The sequence below is a fragment of the Platalea leucorodia genome (assembly GCF_965183815.1).
Source record: "Platalea leucorodia genome assembly, chromosome: 13".
In the NCBI taxonomy this organism is placed as follows: domain Eukaryota; kingdom Metazoa; phylum Chordata; class Aves; order Pelecaniformes; family Threskiornithidae; genus Platalea; species Platalea leucorodia.
In genome coordinates, this window is record NC_138835.1 from 2341288 (window position 1) to 2367058 (window position 25771).

Here is a 25771-nt window from a genome sequence, read left to right on the forward strand (position 1 = left end):
GAAGGTGGTAGGGCACCACCAAACTGGTGCCTCACGCAGAGCCAGAACACATCAGCATAGAAGAAAACAAACTCTTTTGTCGCTGTTGGCTTGGGGGGTTTTTTTGTTCTTTTGTTGTTGTTGTTGGTTTTTTGTTTGGTTGGGTTTTTTTAATTTTGAAAGACTATTAGATGCATATAATTCAGTAGAAAAGATCAGGCTACCTTGGCAATTACAACTAAAACCAACCCAACTGATTTTGCCTGCAGTGAATCACTCAAAGTGAACCCATTTTACTAAATAGAAAATCAAAATAGTGTAGTAAAATAGCCCATCTCCCCTAATGCTGGTATCTGATCCATCTAAACAGGTACATTAATACAAAGTAGAGATCATACTTGCCTGAATCAGTAATTATAAGACATTACTAACAAGTTGATGCAATGCCATCCAGATAATCTCATCTTTGCCTTACAGGACTCCTCGTATTTTATGTTCTACCTTTTTTGAATAAGAATGCCAAGAGCTAAGCAGTAAATTGCAACACCTTTAAATCTGCCGTCTTACAACTGCAAACCTGCTCTTTTTCAGACTAGCTTTTAGCTAATTCAGACGTTTCTGTTCAAGACACCCAGCTTGCAATAAGAGATTTCATTGTTACATAATGCAGACTTAATTAAAAAAAAAATCTACCTATATATTTACTGACTTCTAACATTTAATATCCCGGGCCTGGTTTACCATGGGATTATTGCAGTTGGGATTGCTGTAGCATCACTTTTTGTTGTTCTTCTCTCAGAAACTCAGTGTTACAGGATGAAAATAGGTCCACAGTTAGGTAGTTATTTCCAACAGGTTGTAGGACGACTTTTCACTATCAGATGATACATTTTTAGAATTTACGACGTACATTTTTTCAGGTGACCCCTCCCTCTTCCCCTTTATCAATAGTGGCTCTGTGGCAACAAATCAGCTCACTTACACTGCCCAACTCGCAGTACCTGTCTTTAGGAGACGAGGATCCTGACACAATGAATAGAGAGACAAAATCCTCAGAGGTGAAAGGATTACACACTATTAAAAACCTGATGCAGTCGTCCTCCTCCTCCTTCCTTCCCCCTTATCTTCATATATAGCACGGCTTGGAGCTTAACTAAAGCAATAAGCACCTGTTTAGCCAAAAAAAGTGACTACTAATCTTACCATCTCCATAGAGTCGTCCACAGACATGAGTGTTTGAAGGCGCTTTCTTTGTAGCATGTTAGTGAACTCCATGTGTATAGGTTTCATGGGACCCGTATACCTCATTATCCAGTGCTTGTCTGGGTTTGGAGCATAGTTATAACTGGGAGTGCTAAGGAACAGAGAGAAATGCAGAATGGTTTAGCAGCGTAGAAAAAAGCCATAGTAATGTATACCAATAACTTCTATTTGATCAACACTATAGGACTAACTCTCTGAGGTGCCCAAGAAAATATTAGATTTACTTTGGAGAAGTCTTATACTTTTATGTTCTGTACGAAAGATGGGAGAACAAAAACAACTCTGTGAGGAATAAAATCTATTAAAAGAGTAAATAAACCTTGTTTTTGCAGTGTCTTCAGCCTAACGTGGATACATTTCAAGGCCAAGCGACTAGCCTCAGAAGTCTAACTCCACAAGTATCATCTGGATGAAGCACGTACTACAGAGTTCCTACTCGTGTAATTGCTTTGCTTTCCCTCTGCCCACATTAGCACCAAATATTATGGCTTGTGCAAGCTGTTTAACAGTAACTATAAAACTTGCCGAAAAGGTTCTACCATGTTCTTCAACAGCTTTTTTGAATTCAACATGTCTGGCTACTTGAACGCCTTCACACTCATGTTCCCAGAGGAGCACAGGCACCCTTGCCTGGGGGTCTCAAACGGCACGTGGGCTCATGGCAAGCAGAAGTGGATACACAGCCGGATTTTAAAGACCTGCCAAAAAACGGGGGTTGAGGGAAAATAGGACTGTATTTGCAGACACTTTCCAGCCACCAACTCCTTTGTGATCATCAGAAACTTCAATTAAGTCCCTGCAAAATCCCAATCAATGTCCTCCTGGACTCTCGCAGCCCCTCCAAGTTCTCATGATGCTGTGACATCGTTAAAGTGATGTGCAGAAATATCACTGATTGTCCATAATTTCATGTTGTTGGCAGTTCCAGAGATTGCTTTTCTGTGCATAACGATATTGCTCTAGGTTAGCTAGAGCTAAACAAAAGATTTATTTTGGTGTATTATTGCCATAATGTTGACTCTCCGCATCACCAACTCACTAGAAAGCTACACTATAGCTTACATTTGCAAGAAATATTATTTTTACCTACTAAATCTATTCCTAAACAGTTTGTTATTACTTAAGACTGAGAACCACCTTTGTCAGTTTTTTCGTATCTCGGCTCAAACACATCACCTGCAGAATCTAAAATATTAAAAATGACTTCTCCTAGTGATTTGTTGAGGTTTCCTTTTCTCATTCAAAGCAATAAATTCAGCCTATGCAAATGTGCAAGCCGAGAGGGTGACACAGTAACACAGGAAAAAATAGCAGATATTCCGTTATTTTCTTCTTCCCAAGACACCATTTCCTGATAAATTCAGCTCCTGTTTGGCAGGTATCTACTGTTGCTTTTGTGTATGCAACAGAGCAGCAGGCTAAGTTATTAAGATAAACAATAGTAATGTAAGTTGAAACTTCTTCACGTACTGTGTATCTAATGTATCTTTGAATATGGCAGGCAGTCTTAAGAGTTTTAATATAAATATGAAATTAATAATCTGACAGTGAAATGTTTTACGCCGAAGGTCTCTGTTAGATGCTCTCTGAAAAATGTGCGTAGGCGGCAAATGGAGGCTTCTTCATATAGGGAGGAAAGGGCTGGTGTTTATTCTCTCTGTATTGTTAATAGCCTCTTGAATTTCAGAATGTTATTGTGGCTGAAATAATGACATTGCCCCTTTGAAAACGCTGACAGTTATGGAAACTGTTGCTATGTGATGCCCAGAATGAATCAAAAATGCTTGGCAAACTCCTTTTCAGCTTACTTTGTGATTTCCTGGCTGATTTGAAACCTCCCGCTGTTTAATCCAACCAAAGCCCGTGATTTTCTTTGATTACTACAAATGTAACCCTCTTACACTTAACAGATTTGGCTGTCTTATGGGAAAAATACACAAATATAACATTCCTAGAAGTTGGTTAAGATATCTTCTGACTACATTTAAAGAAGTTAAGTCCTAGTCTGATTGCATTTGACCTTGGCAAAGATGGGTGGTAAAATGTCCCCTCCATAGAAGTAACATTTCTGATCACTGCAGAACTGCCCGGCTGTCGCATTCTCTGCAGCCACCAGTATAGGCAGTAAAAAAAGGAAAACCAGCCATGGAGCCTAGGGATTTGCTATATATTTGCTGAATAATTTTCAGACAAGAGAAGACTGCAGATGCACATGAAAAGGAGCCCTACAGAACGAGATGGAGAGGCTGCAGTATAGGGTGGAACGGTCACGCCAGCCAGTGTATGTACCAACAGAAGCAAGAGAACAACAGCACCAATTAGCCACAGAAGTACATACCAGAGCTCCCAGGCGAAGTACTCTGGCGTCAGTCTACGCTAGAATCCATACCGCTAACTTGCAGCTATTATTAGCAAAGCCACACAGTGCAGCGTGTGTGTGAGCCAGCGTAAGCACTGCAGTCACACCTCCGCTCTGCTGCGTGCATACGGCTCAAGAATCCGCTCGCAGACTTTGTCAGCGCTGCCGCAAGAAGAGGAACAGAGACATGCCGCGCCGTGTCCTGCCTTCTGATTCCGGGACTAGGCAAAGACTTTGTTCGGGCTAGCGCTTACTGCTTTAGGGCAACTCCTCAGAAGCGTGCTACCTGTGCTCCGACCCTTCCCTGCCACAAGCACATGACAACTAAACGGTGAGAACTGCCCACACCCCTTCAGCACGGACAGACCTATCCGTCCCTGAGGGATTCCCGGGAACATGGCCACAAGGGAAAAAACGGAAAGTGGAGAACCAATTTGTACATACAGCGAGGGAACGAGGCATGTTCTGCATTTTTACCTTTAATCTTAAACCCAGGCCAATGAAACCCCTTACAGATTATTATTATGTAGCGCCGGGAAAATCGTTTCGAATAAGACTGGCAGTTTCTTTGTACAAGATGTACATAAAATCCTAATTTACGTTCACATCCAGAAGAAAAACACAGTTCCTTAATCTACTAAGAGAATTTGTTTCTTTACAAACAAAACTTGTTTCCACGAAGTGACACTTCCCGTATAATCGTTATCATTGTAAGAAAAGTCACCTACAATTAAAAATAGTTTTGTGTAACTACTTTATCATCAGGAAGATAAACCCAGTTTGTGTGAAAACCAAAATTTAAACTACGAGCAAAAGAAAAATAGATGTAGTTTCTATTTTTCATTGCTGGCCTTCCTCAAATCCTTCTACTCTTTTTCATTCGACTAGCATAATTAAATTGCTACAGAACGTTGCTTGATAAATGATTATCATCTCTGAGATACGAATGCCTTCCAAAGGAACTTCTAATAAGACTGAGGTCAATACTGGCTATAAGCTATGAGAAGTTGCTCATTTGGCATTTCTGTAGTTCTCATTTCAAAGCAAATAAATGAGCATAGGACAGCAAACAAACACGAAATGCTGCACTGCTGTAGATCTAGGACACAGATTCTCTTTGGTAGCACAGCACAAACTGATGAAATATATAATTCTAAGTTATGCAATACCTAGACAATAGAACAAAGGAAGCTTTTTCTCTCAGACTCTATTTTAAATAAAGTGAAAAAGCTCAAATGGATTTCACCGGACTTTGGAGTAGTTCTGAGCAGCTTCAGCTACCAATTCATTAGTATTTCTATCAGTTCCCAGTTCCTTCACAAATCCAAAATAAAACAGAATTCCCCTTAAAAAGATAAAAAATTTAAAAAGGCACATAGGAAGAAAGTTACAAATGTTGAACGTCAATGAAGGCATGAAGCCAGGAATTAGAAAACTATTGGAATGTTTTCAGTTGTGCCAAAAGGTGATTTGGGAGAACCATTCATTTTATCAGCATGCGAGGAGATGCCCGTAACGGAGCACTACAGAGCTGTACCTGTACAATGGCTCCGTGCTATGAACAAGCACCGTCTCATCATGGAGCTTCCGAACATGTTAACTCAGGAACCGGGTGATGCCGCTTTTGGGACCCGTTCAAGACATTGTACTGGGTCGTGTACAGACGTACCAGCCCATTCAGAAATAGCTCTGCTAATTTGGTGCTGCAGGCCTGTCTTTCCTTTCTTTCCATATATGAAACGGGAGTAAGAAGTATTGCACACTATGTGATTTTTGGTAATACCCATAAAATAATACAGTTTACACACAAGGACAGGGAGACAGAGTTTCTTCCCCTGCAGAGATTACAGCCCAAGAACCAGATTTTGACCCCCCTGCTCAAAATAAAACAGTGTTTTACTTCCCAAATAGGTTTTAACAATGTCCAATGAATTCAGCATGAATCTTTCCATTTATCTCAGTGAGCTACAATTCTGAGTTCTAGAGGCAGTAGCCATTCTCAAGATACTTGTATTAGTCTGAAGAGGTAAAAAAAACCATCTTGACACTCTCATATATTTGTGACTAACTTATGCCAAGGGTATTATAAAGCAAACAGTGTTCCCCCAGAGCTACCCAGGACTTCTATACTCCTGAACCTGGAAATGAAAGGGTTTTATTTTTCCTTACATGTGTTGTGAGGCATTAGGAAAGAGATGTGAGTACTGAGGGGCTGAATCTTCAGGGCCGTGAGGAGCAGCGTGGCTTATAACCATCAGGACAGGCCTGTGGGGATACATCTTCTTGGAGATTCTGAAGAAGGTAATACTGTCATTGGTAATCAGATCGGTTAGGTAATCCTGCAAGCAGAAGTAAAAGATAATGAGATACTTGAAAAATAATTTGAAGTTGTGGGGAGAGATGGGAAGGGGAGGTCCGAGGTCTCACAAGGATCAGGAAAAAAGAAGCTCCTTCACTCAGAATGGGAGGAAGAGGGACTTAAGTTACAGACGTTAAAACTTCAAAAACGAAAACCAAATCATTCTTTCTTCACTGCCTAGAAATACGAAAAGCAACAGCTTCCTCTCAGAAATGAATGACATTAAAGAAGATCAGATAGGACTCTTTCTTCCCAGAGTGTGTAATTACATTATCGAGATCACAATACTAAACACAATGACCAGGTATTAATAAAAAAAATAAAATAGAAAATTATAGGTCAATTTCTTTGCTTTTTGGTGTTGATATCTTCAAGGTGTAGAGTCCGACCTCACATCATACAAGTGCTTTGAAAATCCAAATGGCTTGATGTTCATTTTTCTTAACCTCCCTCTGAACCAGAAGTCACTAAAGCTAGAAGATGCTGGGGTAATTGGACCAAAAATTTCATTCAATATTACAGACACAGTGACAATCTGATAGAGATATAGCTCTATCAAATAAATTGCTGAGAATTTAGAAAACTTCCTCTGGAAGATATGGACTATCTTCCTATTTTCTAAAAAGTATCATTATCATTCTTCTGGCATCTGCTGGAGCTATATGGATTGAAGACAGTGTTTTTAATGACAAGCCATGTTCTCTCTTAGGCTGCATCACAGGAAATGCTGCAAATCCAAATACCCCTCAAAGGTGACTAGGATATAAAACTGCACCTTCAAAAAACAAAATAACAACTGTTGTGTCACAGCGGAATGTAACGTCAGACATAACGTCTGCCTCCGGCCAAGTGAACAAGTAGGAGGTGTGGTAGGTACTGGACTGCATCTCCTTTTCAGTACAGCTGTCTGTCCGTGGTTCAGACACTTGCTCCTCTTCACCGGTGCCAGTGTCCCTGATCTGAGAAGTCAGCTTATCCTTCAGCAAAGGAAGCCTTTTTCAGGGACTGTATTTACTTTCCCCAAGTTATTCCCTGTGCATCCCAGCGCAAGGCTGGCAAAGTCTCCATTTACCATTTTGCATGTTGGTCCCGACACGAGGCGTGCCGGTTACGGAACTGCCATGATCATGGCTGTTATCGATAGGATATTTTTGCTGATGAAAGCAGGTGTAAATAGCCATAATTCCATCAAAGTTAACTGAAGGACCTCCGTTCGTAAGCAGATGCAGGGGAAGAGAGAATGTACAAGCCAGACCAAAGCAGAACCGACTTCTGGACATACTTTCAATACCTGCGACCAAACCGGTAGCTGAGCGAGGACACCGGGGCGCGCTCGCAAACGCGCTGACGTTTCTCTAACGCGCGCCTGCTCTTTAGGCTGCTCGGTCACCTCCTTAGGTGCGTAACTCATCTTTGATTTAGTTGTTATGAGAGCATGGTTTTCAAACTTCATTTTGGAGATGAAGGTTTTCGCCTGGTCAAAGTGAAAATCGTTCAAATTCAACGCTGCAAAACCAGTGTTTACCAGGCCAAAAGAGCAAACAGAAACATTTCCCTTAAGTGATTTTTTTTAAAAGCTCCAGCTTGTAGAGATTGAAGTAGACTGTGCAAATGCACACAAAACTAAAAATTCATCTAAAAAAGTTGACAGAAACTGAAAAAGAAAAATCAAAGTAGAATATGTCCTGTTAGAAAATCTGACAGAATTTGCAAAGATCTGATTTCCAGAGGACACGTGCTTAGCAGTCACTTTGGAGGACAGAATCAGTAATGTTTTTTTCTCGTTTTCCACTGGCACATAATTAACATTAACTATGTCCACTAACAGGCCTAAAAAATAATCTGATTATATTGTTTATTGCTGGGAAATTAAGTTTCCAGCAACAAAAATGGCAGGAAAGAAAGAAAAGCAGTCTTGTACTCCAGCTTCTGTTTGTTCATTTGAACTCCAGTGTTAACATCAACAAGTGCTGTTGCTCTGCACGCTGTCATCTGTTTATTGCCATAGCTGTGTACTATGCAAGAGTATGAAGATTATCAAAACATTTATCTTTTCATCAGACTTTTTTTTTTTTAATTTATTACCAAACTCGGTAAGAAAAGCTAAACCAAATGAAAACCTAAACATTTTCAAGTATCGCATACCCAAACCAGAGCTGAGGATACTGGAACACAAAGTTCGCTCTTGGTACAACGGGGAACGGCACCCTGTGCAATCGCTTGCCTGACTTTGTTCCACGTAAGATGTATTTCCATCGTAACATTTTTGGAACATGGCTGTAAAGATTAGCTCTCTCATGCTTCATAGATCAGAAGGGAAATAAAAGAGAAATAATTCTGTACATCAGTTGTCCCTTCCCCTTAAGCAGCTGGTGACAGAAAAGGGAACCCTGGAAGCCTGTTCAGTTTTATCTTCCAACACAAAGTACATTCAATTAAAAATGGCAAATTGGGGAGGGGAAGGGGGAAATCACACAGACACCAACCTTTTCAAGAAAAAACTGACCGTGAACACATTGCTAATGAAAAACAAATGTGGAGGCAGGATTTGTGCTCAATAAGAGAGCGCGAACTGAATCCCTGTGAAGAAAATACATCTTACAAATTCGTATCACTCCAGAGTGAGTCCACTTCCCAAGTTATACACTACTTAAACTACAGCAGTTTATGGATAAATTTATTTATTGTCATATTTCAGAGACAATTCAGGCCGTTTTAGGAATTCTCAAAAGCTGGTTCCTTTGGAAAGGTAACACTTTTTGGCTGAAGTAAACATAATCCTGATCGCAAACAGGTAACTGTTTGAGCTGTAACATGTGCTAGACGAGGAAAAAAATGATATTGCATTTAACAACGACTATCACGCATTTTAGTAAGTTTGGCCAGGGTATAACATCCTTGCGAGGACATCGGGAAACACACATGCCTGGAACAATGCACGGAGACATAAATTTAATAGTTAAATTTTCCACTCATTCAGCATTATCATAAGATATACCACGATATTATGAATTCTCCATCATATTATGGCTGTGAAACAAGTTCTTTAACATAAAAAGATGGGTCTAGCTGGAGGGAACTGGATTCTTATCTCATTTACACTTCTGTAACTCCACTGGAGTCAGTTCTATAGCAGGAGAATAGATGACCATCTGACTCAGCACACAATAATTAAAATACAAAGCACAGAAATAGTTATCATGCAGCATGTAAATCCATGTTCACATCTTCAGCTCATAAGACAGGCTCAGGTTGCTTTGTTTCCATTGCTGCTAACCATGTTTTCAGCAACACGACCCTCCCAGAATGGAAGATAAGGAAAAGTCCAAACGCGACGCCTATTGGGCTGTAGCTAATTTACACGCGGCAGCTTTCAAGTACAAAGAGAATTCTTTAGTTAGACTGAAACCATAAAGCGTAGCTTTCTTGCAGTCACGTCCAAATGTTAAAGAAATAGAAATAAATCAATAGGACCTACCCTGGAGTAGTCAAATCCATGCTTCTCCTTCACTCCATTTCTACAGAGCGTGTAGTTGTAAAATCGAGAGTTTTTAAGTAATCCAACCCATTCTTTCCAACCAGGAGGCACATAGGAACCATTGTATTCATTAAGGTACTTTCCAAAGAAAGCTAGAGGTAAAGAAAGCAGAAGGACAGTAAGAAGGCGTAACAGAAACACTTCAAAGACACCATATTTAACCATAGTCTTTCCTTTCTGTCTCTTCTGAGAGGAGCTTTGTTTTCTTTGTTCAGATACATTTAAGGTAAGAGATGAGTTCTAAGTTTGCCTGTGTTTCTTTATTTCAGAGCTCCATAATGCAGATCTTTTGATTTACAGCCTGACTACGCATGAGAGAAACTGGACCACAATTACCATTGTATTTTCTTTAGTGCCTGATACATTCAGAGTCAGGGGAAAAAAACAGAGAACGCTTAGAATAGTGCCGGTTGCCACATTATCTCATCCTACTCTGAATCACCCAATTTAGCTACATTTTTCATTTTGGTTACACCCACTTAAGCCATCTCCACCTAAGGAACTGGCAGCAGCAGTAGGAGGCTGGCTTGGGAGAAATGATGACGAATGAGGACCATAAATACCATGAGATTTTAAACTTGCTGCACAGAAGAAACGAAGCAGCAGCCTGCTCGGCAGAACACGTGCAGAGCGAGCAGAAGGATTCTTGCAGAACACAGGGCAGGCATTTGAGCCGTCCCCCCAGGAGAGTGATGTATAGCCTTGCTCTGTAAGCCACAGGTGTACGGACACAAATTATCTTCCAGAAAATGGTTAAGGAAAATGGAAAGCATTAGATTTCTATGAGAAGAATACAAATTCCCACATGTACCCCATGATGCTTTCACACGATTCCAGTAAAAAACAAGAAAAAATTTAAAGGAACATAATTTTCAGTATTAGTTTCTACATTGTATCATCACTATGCAATTACAGGATAAATTATATTGGAAGACTCCAGCAGTCTAGCTAGTTTTTTAAAGCTTAAAGGCAAAATTCTGCTCCTGGGCCTGCAGACCGCACTGCGATTCAGCATCTGACTTTTCGTGATCAGAGCTCAGATCTTAATTTTTGAATGGTCTGGCAATGCAAGTCGGCATTGCCATCACCACGGTGATTAGCACAAAGATCTTCACACTTGTTCCACTTGACATTACAAGTATTTTTAATCCAGAGGCACATAGTGCCTGCAGCAGCTCATACTGACCATCTATCAGTAAACAACTGTGCTTCTAAAAGGACAACCGAATATCTGAGATTTGATCTTGGCCTTAGATTAAAGCTCATCTCAAAGTCTAGGGGATCTGAGCACACAATTTGTAGTTCCCAGGTTCTTAAGATTTTTTTTTTTTTAAGCTTGCAGCCTATAATGTCTGATACTGCACCCTCCTGTACTTATATACAGGCAAGGAGCAACACTGTGGGAAGAGCAGAACAGGTTCTCAGCCACTGTAAAAAGAGCCAGCCTCTCCGGAGTAAACGGATTTGCATCTATTTGTAGCAGGCTGAGTATCTGTCCAAAAGATAGACACAGTGAGACCAGCGAGAAAGCGATACAAAACAGAATGTGAGAGAGCTCCGTATCGTTACCCGATTGTGTTTTTCTTTTCTAAAAAAATGGGAAACATTATATTGGCAACAAAATAGTATAAAAAAATACAGTGGAATGGAATTAAATAAATTTACAGGGAGTATATCGTGCACTGAATGTCCAAAAGATCCAGCTCCAAGTGCTTAGGTAAAATTCAGAAGCATATTTTGAATCATCCTCCTGAACAAATTTCAGTGTATTCAATTAATGTGTAAGGTGAGCCAAGAAAAAGTGAATGCTTGAGACCTTTCAAAGTGTTTGAAAGAGATGAAAGCGCTGACAAAATTAAGATCTATATCACAGAAGATGAGGAGGGCACATCTACTGGGACACAATTCATAAATTCCTTAAAATTACACTGTGCTTTCAAAGTATTTTGCAAAAGCAGGTAAGGTGTTACGCTATTGCAAAGATGAGCCACTTCCAAAAGGGCTGAGAGACTGATCAGCACGCTGCAGATAAGAATGTGTTTCACTGTCCTAAACTACCTCATAACGTTTTCTTTAACCAAGCAAAGCCAACGAGCAGCAATGAACACAGCAAAATCTACTCCCACTGTAGGTGAAAAGTACCACATTACCCAGGGACTGTATTTATACAGTATATACTTTTTCAAATTATTTTGCTTTATGAACAACTTCTAAGTTTTAAAGAATGAAAAGTAACTCGCAGTGGTTATGGGTAATTAAACAATACAGATGCACACTTTTTCTTGTCGTGGTAGCAAGGAACACAGGATTGAAACACCGACCGCCGCCTACGGTAGCAGGTATGCACAAGGCGGTCCAAAGCCTTCTGGCCCCCATCCAACGTACTCTATCCAGAGATACATTTGGCATTTCTGCGCACGGGAACCAACCCGTTCCTAGAACCTTGGACTGAGCCAGCTGAAGAACTCAGGAAAGAGGCGTTCTGTGAAGAATTACTTCATTGTTACTCTGCAGAGGCATGAAAGGGAAGTCTGGCGGAAGCTCCTTCCAGCACCTTTGGCATACCCCCCATTGTACATTCAGGATGTCTTTATAATCTTTCATGGATGTCTAAGTGCTTTAAATAATTTTCTCTGCTGTTTCCAATCTTTCATTTCACATCTTTTTCTTCTCCCCTTCCTTCTCAGCCATTTAAAGGCTTGTTATTCAAAAACTTTTAAACACCACTCCTCTGCGGTACAAAATACTGGGTTACAATAAAGCTCTCTTGGTGCCGGTGAAAGATTTTCATTTTGGACTGTAAAGATTCTCCCTAACATAATTTTTCCGCTCATCAGATTAGTTCACCACCAGAGACAGCTGCTCACTAGAGTACACGTGCCTTTGGTACATCCAATTTCAAACCACTCCAAGATTTCATTAATGAACATTCTCAGAGCCTGCTGTTTGATATGCTCAGCCATGTTCCTCTACCCAGTCTATGAAATGATCATTAAAAAACATCCAAGTGGCTGTTTTTAATAAATGCGTTAAGCATGGGATTTTCCTTTGCTTTAAATACTACACAACATAGTTTCTCCTAAGCCCACATAAAACAGGACACACAAGAATTGAGTCCTTTGTACACCGTTACCACTTCCGCAGGGGCTCATAACCTTCTACGGTTCTTTTCTCAGAGTCTCGCCCTTCGATGACAAGCACCTGGAAAATTCTTTGGTATAGAGTGGAATTTTTACAAGAGGCTTTGTTTTTTAAACTCTTCCTGTAAGGAAAAAAATTGCAGACAAAAGAATTTTCCCTGTGCTATCAACTAATACAAAGGTCTGCTCTGAACGTAACACAACCGCAGACATCGAGGCCACAGCTCACTGCTTAAAAAGCAGACCTGGCCTATTGTCAAATGTAGGGTAACAGCACAATCAAAACAACGGACATCGAGGCATCATTTACCACCACTGGAAATGTTCGGGCTAATTCTATCATCTATCTATATCATCTACCAAACTCTGCAAGTTTTTTTGATTTTTCCCTTTTTTTAAACACTAATTCTTTTCCTAATACCTCCCTAAAAAAACTTAACACAACTAAAATGCATCTACAAAAGATATTCACAAAAATTTGCATTGAATTGAAAACTAAGATTATTCAGGATGCATCAACAAAATGATGCATCCCTTTTCATTCAAACGGACTGCCCAACACTGGGAGCTGGATGTAACAGACCTTTTTTGGTTATCAAACTAGAAACAGGAATGCAATGGAAGTCAACAGAGATTCACCAGTGTAAAATTGCAGAAGATCAGATTTAGACACGGAATTTCGGTCTTTCATTCAGTTTCCTTGAATCGGTAGTTCTGATTCTGACCACGGTTAGCCATCTGTTCAGACACAGTTCTGCTAACTACTGGCCAAGATCACTTATCCATTCCACTAAAAACCTGGTTAACAATAGGATCGTAGCATTTATGCTCTTTTTGAATAAAGTAAGAAGACAAAATCAAGAAAGGAAGGTATGAGAGGAGTACTGGTAACAGCTCCTGACAGCGATACGTTACATTCTGCTGGGAAGCAGTGAAAGACAAAGCTCTGCTCTATGTAAAGCCAAGTCAGGTTATGCACTTGAAAAATGCGCTTCGTGGAGCAACGCTAGCCTGGCTTCAGGGGGACCCAACGACCCTTCCAGCTGCAAGGAGATCACTGAGAAGACAAAGCCAGGCTCTTCATGGTGCTGCATGGTGGGAGGACAAGAACGAACCAGCACAGATTGAAACAAGTGAGGTTCAGCCTGGAGGTAAAGAAGAGCTTTTTCACAAAAAGAAGAGTCAAAGAGCGAAACAGAAGGATGGTGCAATTCCAATCCTTGGTGTTTTTCAAGACTAGACTGGATAAAGCCCTCAGCAACGTGGCCTGGGGCAGGCTTTGAGCAGGTGGTGGAAAAGAGACCTCCTGAGGTCCCTTCCAACCTGAATTAGCCTGTGATCCGATGAGGGGCTAGGTGACTTATGAGGCCCACCTACAGTTGAATATACATGATTCCAGGCTTTTAGAATTTAGGAATGTATTTGTAAATATTCATGCTCTCATAATAAATCCTGAAGCTGAGAAAAAGTAAAATTCAGCTTTTGTTACTCCTGGACAGTAAGCTCAGTACTTTACCACACATCTTTCCTCCTGGAGTCTTCTCTTCATATCCTTCATGCTACTTAGCTGTTTCCACCTATTAGCACCCCTTTACATCACACTTACCACCAGGACTGTGAAGTTAAACTCATGTTTTAAGCTATTAACCCTCTACATTTAAACATGAATGTTGTGCATTAAGTACGTTAAAGACATATTTAAAGCACTGTTTTTCTGTCACATTTCAACAGCCAACTTTTCGGGTATTAGGTTTTGAGCTGCAAGTCTTAGTTACTTATAGGGATTTGTTTACCCCTCTAAAATCTTTTACTTCTGTATCTGATACTAGTTTTTGAATAATTAGCTATATTTGAGCAATCCCTTCAGGGGGGGCGCATTTCTAATGTTATTTCTGCTGTATATCTAGCAAAAATTTCAGTACTTTTTGTCCTCTAAGAGACAATCAGAGGAAAGCAGATGAGAAAGCACTCTCAGCATGGCTAAGTACATGTGCAACAAGCAGTAAGCCCAAAGGTCAAGCCAGCTTCGCATTCACATTATGGCCAAACATCATGTTAAACTGGCAACGTACAACGGAATAAACCCAGTGAAATGAATAGACTTACAGCAGAAGTACAGGGGTTCTGAGATAAAATCCTGTAATTTAGTACTAAATTTGGTTCCATGGGAAAGATTTTTCAAGAGACATCCGTTCTCATTAGGTATCAAAATAACTGACCCGATTTTCCAAAAATCAGTAACACCCAGGCGCTGAAGTCACCTGAGCAAAACGGTCCCCGTTGGCACCGTTAGTGGCAACAGGAAACAGGGCGCCACCGCGACGATCAGCAGCTATGGCATTAGTACGAACGCCTCAGGGACCGCAGTAAATCTAATGCATAAAACATACAGTGAATTCCTAAATGATAGAGTATTTTTAAGGAGGAAAAGAGGGACCTAACACCACATTTTGTTCTCAGATCCCTTTAGTTCCATCAGTTTCAGGATGCTAAGGAAGACGGGGCTCCAAGTACTTTTTTGCTATTTCTTTTCTTTTGTATGTCTCCAACAGTCCTTGAAATGATGAAGTTATTGAAGTACTTAACCAGTCAGACTAAGGAGAGAAGTACAGGTATATACACACTTCTTTAGTCTATTGCACATGATGGCCCTATTTTTCTCTAACCTATAGTACGCTGATAGCACAAAATTTTCTCAAAGATCACATGCTCCATGCACCATCACAGGGACATAAGAAGAGCAGCACTAAAGGCAAGAGCCTTTACATGCACAGCTCTTCTCTGTAACTGGAATAAAAATTATCATTACAACTCATGAAACATAATAGTTGTAAAAACCATGTTGTGCAGTGACTGGTAACCGCTGCAGCTAGAATAGCCTACAGGCTTTCTTGTTATGCCAGGGGACCAGTCTGATATCTAGCAGGACAAAGGCAACGCACAGTAATCTTTATGACACCTTTGTTCCTCTTCCTGAATTTGCCTTGCACATTCCTCAGTTGTGGCCAAGGCTCAGTGCCAAGATCTATTTAATGAATTGGGGGAATTGGCTGAAGGGGAGCAGATGAAGCCAAATAAAACAAAAGGGCTCAAACCAAATATTTTTAAATGGTCAACAAGGAATCAAACTGAAGAATGCTGATGGTGAGCCAAGTCTCGCTTGTCCTCCTCAGGTGAGCAAACTCCCAATGGAACTGGGACCAAAGCCCCCTTTCACTGGTGCCTACGGCACAGCTTACAACAGTTTAAACACAACTAGAATTGTAGGGCATAAATATCTTTCTGAACATCCCTCTCACGCACACACTCTGAAAGCTAAAGGAAAAAAATCTAGAAATGGCAACCTTCACACCATCAGTCTGCATTACAGCTCAGGACAAGCTGACTCAGTGTATCGCAACAGCACCATTTCCTACACGGGGCAGCGCAAGAGAAAGCCGGAGCGCTGGCTGCCTGCGGGGTCCACGGCGCTACGCCACACCACAGCTCGCTGTCGCTACTCAGCCTGCTCGTATCCCTTGGTGGCAATCCTGACCGTTCAGATTTTCCACAAAACGTTTCCCAACATCAAAACCACCACAACAACAAGACATTTTATTCAAAATTTACCATGGGTACCACTCCCCCCTTTTATGTATCATGGGCACAGAAGAAACTTAACCTTTAGATTTATCCTCCTCTCATCACTTGCAACATTTCCTCCTCCACGCATAAAACCCAAAAACCTCCCCAACAGTGGATTGTCAGACCTTTTTTAATAACAAACAGTCTAAGCAAAAGCTTATCTAGCTTAACGCTGAATCTTTACTAAAATACCGAAGTCTGCATGATGCTATTTGGGCCAACTCCAAAAGAATTTCATTTAGGGTCATTTTGTCTATAGGATTTGAAGAAAACCCAGTTGCCAAGTTTCAGGGAGCTACTGAGATATGCTGTGCAAGAAGAAATATTTGCTGTATTTCAACAAAGCTGGTTTTTTCCACCTAGCAATAAACTTGGAAGGACACTACTAAAAGCATTAGTTCATAAATAAAAACTAAAGTCTTAGTGAATTCAATTAGGAGGAAAGTCCAACCCTGGTTCAATATAACCACAGAACTCCCTTCAACAAGATATCCACTGAAAGAGAAGAAATCTAGGTTCTGCAGCAATTTATTGTCTGTATGTTCACCTTTTACTTTTGACAAAAAAACATATTTGATACTTTTTTTTTGTAAATAACCAGTCACCTCTTACAGTCCTGAAATGCATCCATCTCAAAAACAGATATAGTCCTCCCACGCACAACATACACACAAGGATGGGAAGTGCTGTTATCTCTAACTTGGAAGACGAGACAAAGGTCTCAGGGCAATACTCATGCTACTAAAACACAGAAGACACGAGGATGTTCCAATTCAAAGAAATTGGAATTCAACTTCCAGAAACTGGAATCAGAATCTATCTGCAAAGTTTATCCTGGTGAGTCTTTGAAATCATCACTCCTATGCGCTTTATCGAAAGACGGCATACAGCTTACTGTTCTGCCTTTGAACCCCCGCATCACTAAGCTTTTCCAGCGCCCGCTAGATCGCGTATCACTGCTGCACAGGGCAAGTATACAACCACGCGGGCTGCACAGGATGCTCACCCCTTTGGGCATAGAGGAAAGACAACTTAGGAAAACTGTATTCAGTAAGTTACATTACTAAATTAAATTTGATCATTTTGAAAGACTTCTGCAAAAAACCCAGCATTCTAGAAAAGCAAAGAAAAAAGAATGCAAGATACCACAAGGACTTAAATTGCTAGCTGGATAAAACAAAAGACCTTAAATTGGAGTGAGGAGGAGGAACCTCTTCTCATTTCTGGCTCATAAGCTACCTAATATTGAGCACAAATGGCACTGGAAGATGAAAAACTTAATAAGCCAATAGGTTCTTTTACTTTATAAGTACTGCCATCCTAAAAGATCTAAATTAACAGATTTAAAAAATATTTTCATAATATGCAAATACTCTGTTTAGCTTTTAGCTGTTTTGAATGCTATGAAATGATAATCCTATTTCTGAAGAAACATCAAGCTATGAATTCCTTCTTGCTTGAAACAATAAATCAGTATGACAAAGCCATTACACTTTAAACGCTAGAATTGGCATCCTACAGTACATTATAGGGAGGGGGAGAAAAAGATGAGGTGTTTCTCACAATCTACAACATTTTATGTTGCAAACAGATAGATTTCGGGGAAGAAATAAGAGAGGGTAAGAAGGAAACAAAATATGACTGGAAATAAGGGAGCCGCAGCCATTGGCTTCTTTCTGTAGTTATGGATGCCTTCAGCTCAGACTGCTGGGAAAGTTTTACTGGACTGCAGGCCACCTTGTGGGCTTCACTCTGCGAGTTACTCACACAAGTGTATATATTCCTCTCTTCAGGGTAGTTAAATGTGCGTTAAATACCGTAAAGCTCATGCAGAAGACAGGTGATGAAACAGTAGCTGTGTAGATAAGTTTCACCTCTAGAACCTCTGCATAATCCTCAAGAGATCACAGCTCTACTTAATGTGTTCTCATTTTAAGTTATACATTATAATACATTGAAAGTGAAATTACTGATGCTTAGAACTCAATTCATAGAAACAGAGGGAAAAGATACATGCATGTTTGACTTGAAACCAACCTGTAGTATGAAACTGAAGTCAGAGCTGGGAGGAAAAAAAAAGTCTTTAACACACATGAGGGAGGACATCCAGAACTGTCTTTTGTTTGAAAACGTCATTCTCCAGAATATTTGCAGGATATTCCAGCTCAATAATTCACCGCCACGGACCAAGGCTGCCTGAAGTAGTAACATGGTCAGTCAGTGGATTTGGGCTGTACATCAGGGCTCTTCTTACATCCTTGGTTTCCTTGGTACACCCTTTTGTACCATCCTTGGTACACCCTTTGTACCATCCTTGGTACACCCTTTTGTACCATCCTTGGTACACCCTTTGTACCATCCTTGGTACACCCTTTGTACCATCCTTGGTACACCCTTTGGCACCATCCTTGGTACACCCTTTGGCACCATCCTTGGTACACCCTTTGGCAATAACGGCTATCATGATAGAGCCACTATGCTGAATCTTTCTTTCATGCCATTTTCAAGTCTAACGGTCTCAAACCATCTAACAGATATAATTTGACAGACCTTGCTAAGACAATATTTCTATATAGAGAGCAAAAGATCTAAGGAAAATAATTTACCTTCAAGATAAATAATTCAGAAACCTGATATCCAGTTTTGAAAAGTCACCTAGATGTCTTGGAGGTGAATATCGTAACACTTCAGCTCCTAATCGTGCAAATCACTTCTAAAAATTATGGCTGACTCTTAAATCACTTGGTTATCATTTTTAAAAGTGGCCTTCAGTTCTTCATCAGCTGCGGCAGCTCTCTGTCCTGCATATAGGATGCTACCCTGACCTGGATAATCGGTTTTCTTTATCCGCCTGTAACGTGCAGAGCGCAGCACGGCGTACTGGCTAGGGCCCCGCAGGCGGAGGCAAAACTTGCATCTCTTCTTAATGCTGCTCCTCACCTGCACGTGCCCTATTCTCTCTCCACTTCTGTCTGCCCTTTGACTCTTTAGGTCACCAATTATTCCCTACCAAGCAAATATACACAGAGATCAACTTCAGTTAAGTTTTTAAGTATTTCTGTAATAAAAAAAATAGCAACCAGCAACTATTGTGGAGAGCAAATTCTACAGTAGGGAACTGATAATCTAAGAATTTTTCTCCTGGCATGTATCAGCACTGGCCCAGGCCGACCAGGGCAGGGGCTGAGTCCCCATCCCTGGAGGGATTTAAAGGACGGGTAGACGTGGTGCTCGAGGACATGGTTTAGTGGTGGCCTTGGCAGTGCTGGGTTAACGGTTGGACTCGATGATCTTAAGGGTCTTTTCCAACCTTAACGATTCTGTGATTCTATGATATCATTCTATGATCTAGATATTAAAATCTGGTCACATGTTTTTCAGGTTCATTCCTCCTTTAATAAACATTTACCAATAGTCTTTCTTCTCTTTCTTACAATTTAATGTTAAAATCACTTTAAAATGTCAAAGACTCAGACAGTGAAGTGGAAAAATAATTACTTGAATGCAGTCAGCCGCTGTATCTTCTTAGTCTAATATTAATGGGAGGAAATGGAAGATTGTCACTGAATTTTAATGAATTCATTAGTTAATTATTGTAAAGCCCTGTGAAAGTGCTAAGAATGATTATTACTTTTATTCCCAAGAAATTTTTTATAATGGCAGAGATGGACCTCCCACAATGACTCTTCTCTAGGTTCCAAATACACGACTGGTGCAAAATGGCATTTATTAATTCTTTGCATAATTCCAGTATGGACTTGCCATCAGAGTGAGATACTGACTTCCTACCATACAAGCAGCAGCTTTTTCCTTTGTTAATAGTTCATTTAACGGGATAGGGTTAGCTGTACTGCGGGGGGCTGCCCAACGGCAGCGAGGACGGCGAGTTAGCCAAAACCTGTGCTGCATTTCCTGCAGGCTGAGCCACATGAAGCCCTAAGATTCACTGAAGCAGAAGTGTCCTTTTGCCAGGCTGAATTTGGCCCACTATCCCTAATTCTGTTGAATTTAATAAGATAAACATGTCTTTTCATTTCCTGACTGCAGATAAGGCTGACAAAATATTCTGGCATCAGTCACCAATTTTAAGACCTAATCATTCAGCCAGCCAGGCAAATGGAAAGGAGAAGCTTTTCTCATTAAGTAATGTCTAAGGGAAAGTTTAAATTTGTATTCCAATAAAACGTCTTGGTATTTGTCCCTGCAGGACCCAAGCATGCAGCAATGCATTGTGCATTTTAAAAGCTGTCTCACAGAAAGAGATGTGTATGTTCATGGAAAACAGAACCTTTTTTTCTGTAAATGTTTACACAGAAACCTTTGGCAGAGAAATTCCCTGACATTCAGAAATGTTTGTCACAGGATCTCTTTGTTTCTTTTCCATTCTAACCACCTCCTGCTCCTAGCTGAAGTACTAGCGTCCACTATTTGAAGTTAGTGATGATTCAGATGTTGCTTACACTGACTTTTCTAAAGATTAATTCATCAAGTGACTTGGTTTGTTTACATAAATCGCCCTTCTTGCCTAATTTCCCACCATATGTAACAGGACAACGATGTGAGACGCTCTTCAAAATCGGACCGATTGCTTAATATGCTGAGACTGGGAACTTGCTGTCTACGTGTCGCGGCCATGTAACGAGAACGCAGCCTTTCGGTCGCTCTTCGTGACACTAGCGTTTTTCAGATTGCGAGACAGGTTAACGCAGAGGGAGCCGTACCTGTACCACCTACTGCCCCAATGGCTTCCATTGTGGAAGAAAACCCATCCTTTGCGTTGTCATAATATTTATTTTAACGGATCCCCATAAAGTGACAGTGAACCCTACGCATGGTGGTTGAAATCCTGACTGTTAAAGCCAAAGACAAACTTCCCTTGAGCTCCTCTATTCTGCCAAGGCTGGTGCCTAACAAAGTTGGTCAAACTTTTCTAAAGTGCCAAAGTTAAAAAATACAAAACTGACAACCGCGGCTGAAACTGAGAAACGATTATCGGAAAGTCGCGCCGTTTCCCTCTCCTCTCATATTTTTTACTCGCAACCTGTGCGAGAGAAAGCTGCAGCGCGCTGCTCCCTCCTGCCCGCCTACCAGAGGCACGCTTCCCAAAGGCGCCAGCAGCAGCAGGCGTCTGTACAGATCCAAACCTCCAATGCCACCACCACGGGGAAAATGCTACAACGCAGACAGAAGAGTCCCCAGCAGAACCATCTTTTGCGACAGAACAAAACACAGGGAGATCACAACGAACAGAGAAGAGGGCAAGGAGATGTGAAACAAGTGGCAGAAAAGAAAAACAGAGGGAAGGTTAAGTGGAGTAGGAGAGTACGATTTCTTCCTTCAAGTTTAAACAAAAGAGAAAAGAGAAAAAACGGTCTGGCTGATGAATTAAGAAAAAAACAAACTCCCTTCCAAAATAATAGCTTTCTCACCCAAAGGTTGTGAACTTAAATATAAAAGCAAGCCTCAAAAGGCATTATTCCTCATGGCCTTTTTTTCTTCTCTTTCTTTTTTTTTTTAAAAGATCAAGAAGCTAAACTGTATGTTTGCAGGGCAAACCAGTACTACCATGGACCTTAAAAAAGTAATTTAAAAAACCCTACACATGAACTCCTGTGCTTTCCAGATCTTCCTTTGTTCACTGCAGTCATGTTCAAGGAGGACTCCTCGTTTCAGAGAAACCGTATTCATAATCTTCAAAATACTCTCCTTAGCAGGTTACTTTTGAAACTTGAGAACCTGAGTGAACAAGGCTCTAAAGTACAATTTCCTGCTGCTTCTCAAGCAGGTAGATCTGATCAGATCTTTGGATTAAAAAAAAAAAAAAAAAAAAAAAAAAAAAAAGGTAAAAAAATACCTCCTTACTGCTGACATCCTTCATAGTGGATAACTCAAGACGTTAACCGGAGATCAGAAATGAACACCAGCCTCCAATGACGGCAATTCCCATTTAAATTTGTATAATAACACATCACATTTAACTACATGAATGAGGATCTCATTTACAGAAGAAGAAGATTGCTTTGTACTTGTAAAAGTCCTATTTCTGTGTGTTCCAATAAATTTAGCTTGCAAATTGAGAGAGGTAGACTGAAAATGTAATATAGATTCACTAAGATCTTGGGTCTAAATTTAAACATTAAGTTAATGTAAAAATATAAGAATACCAGGACACTTGCAATAGCTATGCAAGTTAGTAGAAATTGCAGGTGCTTGAAATATAGTGACTAAATATAAAAATTATTACAATGGACAAATGTCAGTAAACACAAAACAAATAATCTATGAAGAATAAAACATTAGCCTTGGTGTGGTATTTATATGATCATTGGTATTAGTGCCAGGAATGATAAATGGAGGGAAACAGCAACCAATGAATAAGGCATGTGCACTTCCCCCAATTTATTTCTTTCCAGATTAATTCAGGTCTTTATTTTAGACAAACAAAACAAGGAAATTACCTATTTGTTTTAAGACCAAGACTTTGCAGCAATAACACGCAAAACTCATGTGAATAGTTAGAAAGAAAATAATGATCTTGTTACAGTTATTATTCAAGATTTAGACTAGTTTCTGGAAGCCTCAAATACCACAAATTCAAAGAAAAAAACGTATGCTATCAATAACAACTATACTACAGTACTATGGTATATATACTATAAGTAACACAAATAGAACCAGGTTTATGCCTATTTCTCATCATGACAAAAGGCATTAGCAAGAAAAGCGACAAAACGACTGTAACGGGCAAGGACCTAAATCTCATGTCTGGAGAATACAAGGAAATAGGTGTGAAACGTGCCACATATTTTCTGAAATATGTATGTTTTCAGCAGGAGCAGTTCCTTCTCTTGTATTCCTAGTTTGATATATCTGTTTTATGAAAAATTCAAATAGATAATTCCCTTCCATAGCATCTTTCTTGTCTGTTCTGTGCATTTCAGGTAATTGCAGGGTATATTCTCCATGTGCTATGCTTTCGGTTGAAGCATCCACATTATTTTATCCTTCCCAGCTTCTGAAAAAAAGTTGTCATTTGTTTGTTTTTTAAATTTCCTCAAGTAAAAGTACAAGGAAGCTAAACCTCCACACAGGACCAAAGCTCTGGCATTCTGTACTACTGCAGTCCATTACAAGGACAAATTAAAATACTATACACGCTAGCCTCTGTACTAACAAGTCTAACGAAGCTTTCAGACGGAGCCAGCCTTGACCTTACCTGTCCTGTACCCTGTGTTGTTGAGGTACACTGCAAACGTACGTATTTCATGCTGAGCCTGCCAGGACGGAGAAGAACAGTTCTCATTGTTAGTGTAAGTGTTGTGGTTGTGGACGTACTTCCCCGTAAGAATAGAGGAGCGAGATGGGCAGCACATGGGGGTTGTCACGAAGGCATTGATGAAATGAGCACCTCCGTGTTCCATGATCCGCCTCGTTTTATTCATCACCTGCATAGAACCTGGAAGAAGAAAACCATCTCAGAATTATTTTCTTGTTTCAGTCACAAAAGCTAAGAGCTGATGTGTTACATCAGAGACCAGAACGAAGCACAGGTAGTAAGGGCACTGTAATCTCACCGTGAACCCAAATCCAAAGAGATTATTCTCCCCTCTCTAGTCAAGTTTTCCCACTGTTTTAAGGACCAATGACTGAAGTCCTAAGATAAGATTTGACTCAAACCTGTTGACAGAGATCATAATGCTTTTTTAATTTCTCTCTCTCTAAGCTCAAGATTTACCGCTGTAACTACCTGCACCATCTGTGCAGCCTTTCTGGAGCCACCAGTACTGTTCCAGTAGCTGAAGGCAAGAACCAGCATGAATGACGCTGAGACAACGTGGCCTGAGGGTGAAATTCACTTTGTGCAGCCACCCTGACCAAAGTTTGCACGCTCCTTAAGCATTATTTAATCCTTGGTTTCCAAAGATACCTGATGCACTGCCTTTTCTGCCAGCCTTCTGCAAAAGGCTGAGGGTTGTAACCACAGAACCGGTGAGGTCGGAAGGAACGCCTGGAGATTATTTCGTCCAACCCTTGCTCAAGCAGGGTCTGCTAGAGTTGTTCTCTAGACAGAATGTTCTTTTCTCTAATGTGAGGTATTAGCAGGTATTGATTTCTGTAACTTCCACTGCACCAAAGACAAGGTAAAGCCTTCATCATTTCCATAACCAGCCCACTGAGTTCTATTTGTCCACCTGATCCATCTTGACAACACTGTTACCTAAAACTCCCTAAATTTTCTTAGCCTTGGTTCTGCAGAATCAGATTTTTAGATGACTACTTGGGACAGATAACATTGTGTAGTTTATAACCATCACCTAAAAACAAACAAGCAAGTTTAACTGGGAGGGATTTGGATGAATTGGGGTAACGGGAGTAAATGTCTTTTTGCCAACAATTACTAAAAGCCACGCTGCTGCGAAGTGGCTGTTCTGCTGCCTGTTTAAGGCAAGGCTTTGGACAAAGCCTGGATCTTTACCATAGACATCCACCTAGCTAAATCTGGATCCATATCAGAGTTCTTCCTACATGCAGAAACACCAAGGATCAGAAGAAAAAAGACATTTAGTTTCCCTCATCTATCGGTGCCTGATAGTTAAAACCGCATCAGAGCGAGTTATATTTGACCTAGGAAGAACTTCCAACGGTACCTGTTATCAGCATGACCTGGCAAAGGAGAGTAAACCTGTCCGTCACCAACCCTCCCTTCTTGTTATCAGCAGGGAAAGCCAATAGACAACATGGAGATGAAGGTACGGGCTCATGCTGGAGTAGGGTTGGGGCTAACTTACCCAAGGCTGAGTTGGATTTATAGTTCAGCTTTAATCAATGCATCCTGCAACCATCTGGCACAAACTGTATGTTGTTTCTGTCAATAATGGGTTTAGGTTTCTTCTAAGCTCTTTAGGCAGGGATTGCATTATGAAATTGCAACAGTAAGTCGATTTGATACAGGGCACATTGATATAACCAGGAGTCAAAACCTAGAGGGAAAATGGTCATAAGCCACATAGGAAATCTGACTCTCTGGCACCATGAAGGAAGGTTAATTGCTACTGTAGGTCATTTCACCTAAAAATTGCCATGGTATTAGTTTTCTTGAGATCATTTTGTTGGAATGAATAAAAAAAATAAAAATTAAAAAGCCCTTTGTGCATTTCTCAGGTCAGAGCCCATCTCTGTCACATCCCTTTGGGACATGAACCAAGGCGGGTTATGGCACTCCCCCTTTAGGACTTGCTAAACTTCACATATCAAAAAGAAGCTTCTGAAGAAAGCAAAATTTTTTATTTCCGTAACTGTGGGATAAGTGTTCGTGCTCAAAGGCACTAACGACACAGTTAACAATTATAACAGTTAATTATACATTATGCGAGCCTGAAAACTGTGAACGTTTCCTCTGTGTTGTCTTACGAGCTAGTCCAAGCAGAAATAGGCAGACCGAAAGAATGTTTTGTCATCCCAACATTAAAATACAATTTAACAACCCCTTTAAATGACAGAGGCATCTG

The 25771-nt window shown here is 40.4% G+C and overlaps 1 protein-coding gene across 1 annotated transcript in view; it reads right to left on the reverse strand.

Annotated features, from left to right (window-relative positions):
* SULF2 (sulfatase 2) overlaps positions 1-25771 on the reverse strand; it is a 65107-nt gene that overhangs the window by 33674 nt on the left and 5662 nt on the right. The window contains exons 3-6 of the mRNA XM_082326121.1: positions 23479-23718; positions 9439-9590; positions 5771-5940; positions 1183-1333 (exon numbers count right to left, since the gene is read on the reverse strand). Coding sequence (XP_082182247.1) covers positions 1183-1333; positions 5771-5940; positions 9439-9590; positions 23479-23718 — 713 coding nt within the window. The remainder of the gene's footprint in view (positions 1-1182; positions 1334-5770; positions 5941-9438; positions 9591-23478; positions 23719-25771) is intronic.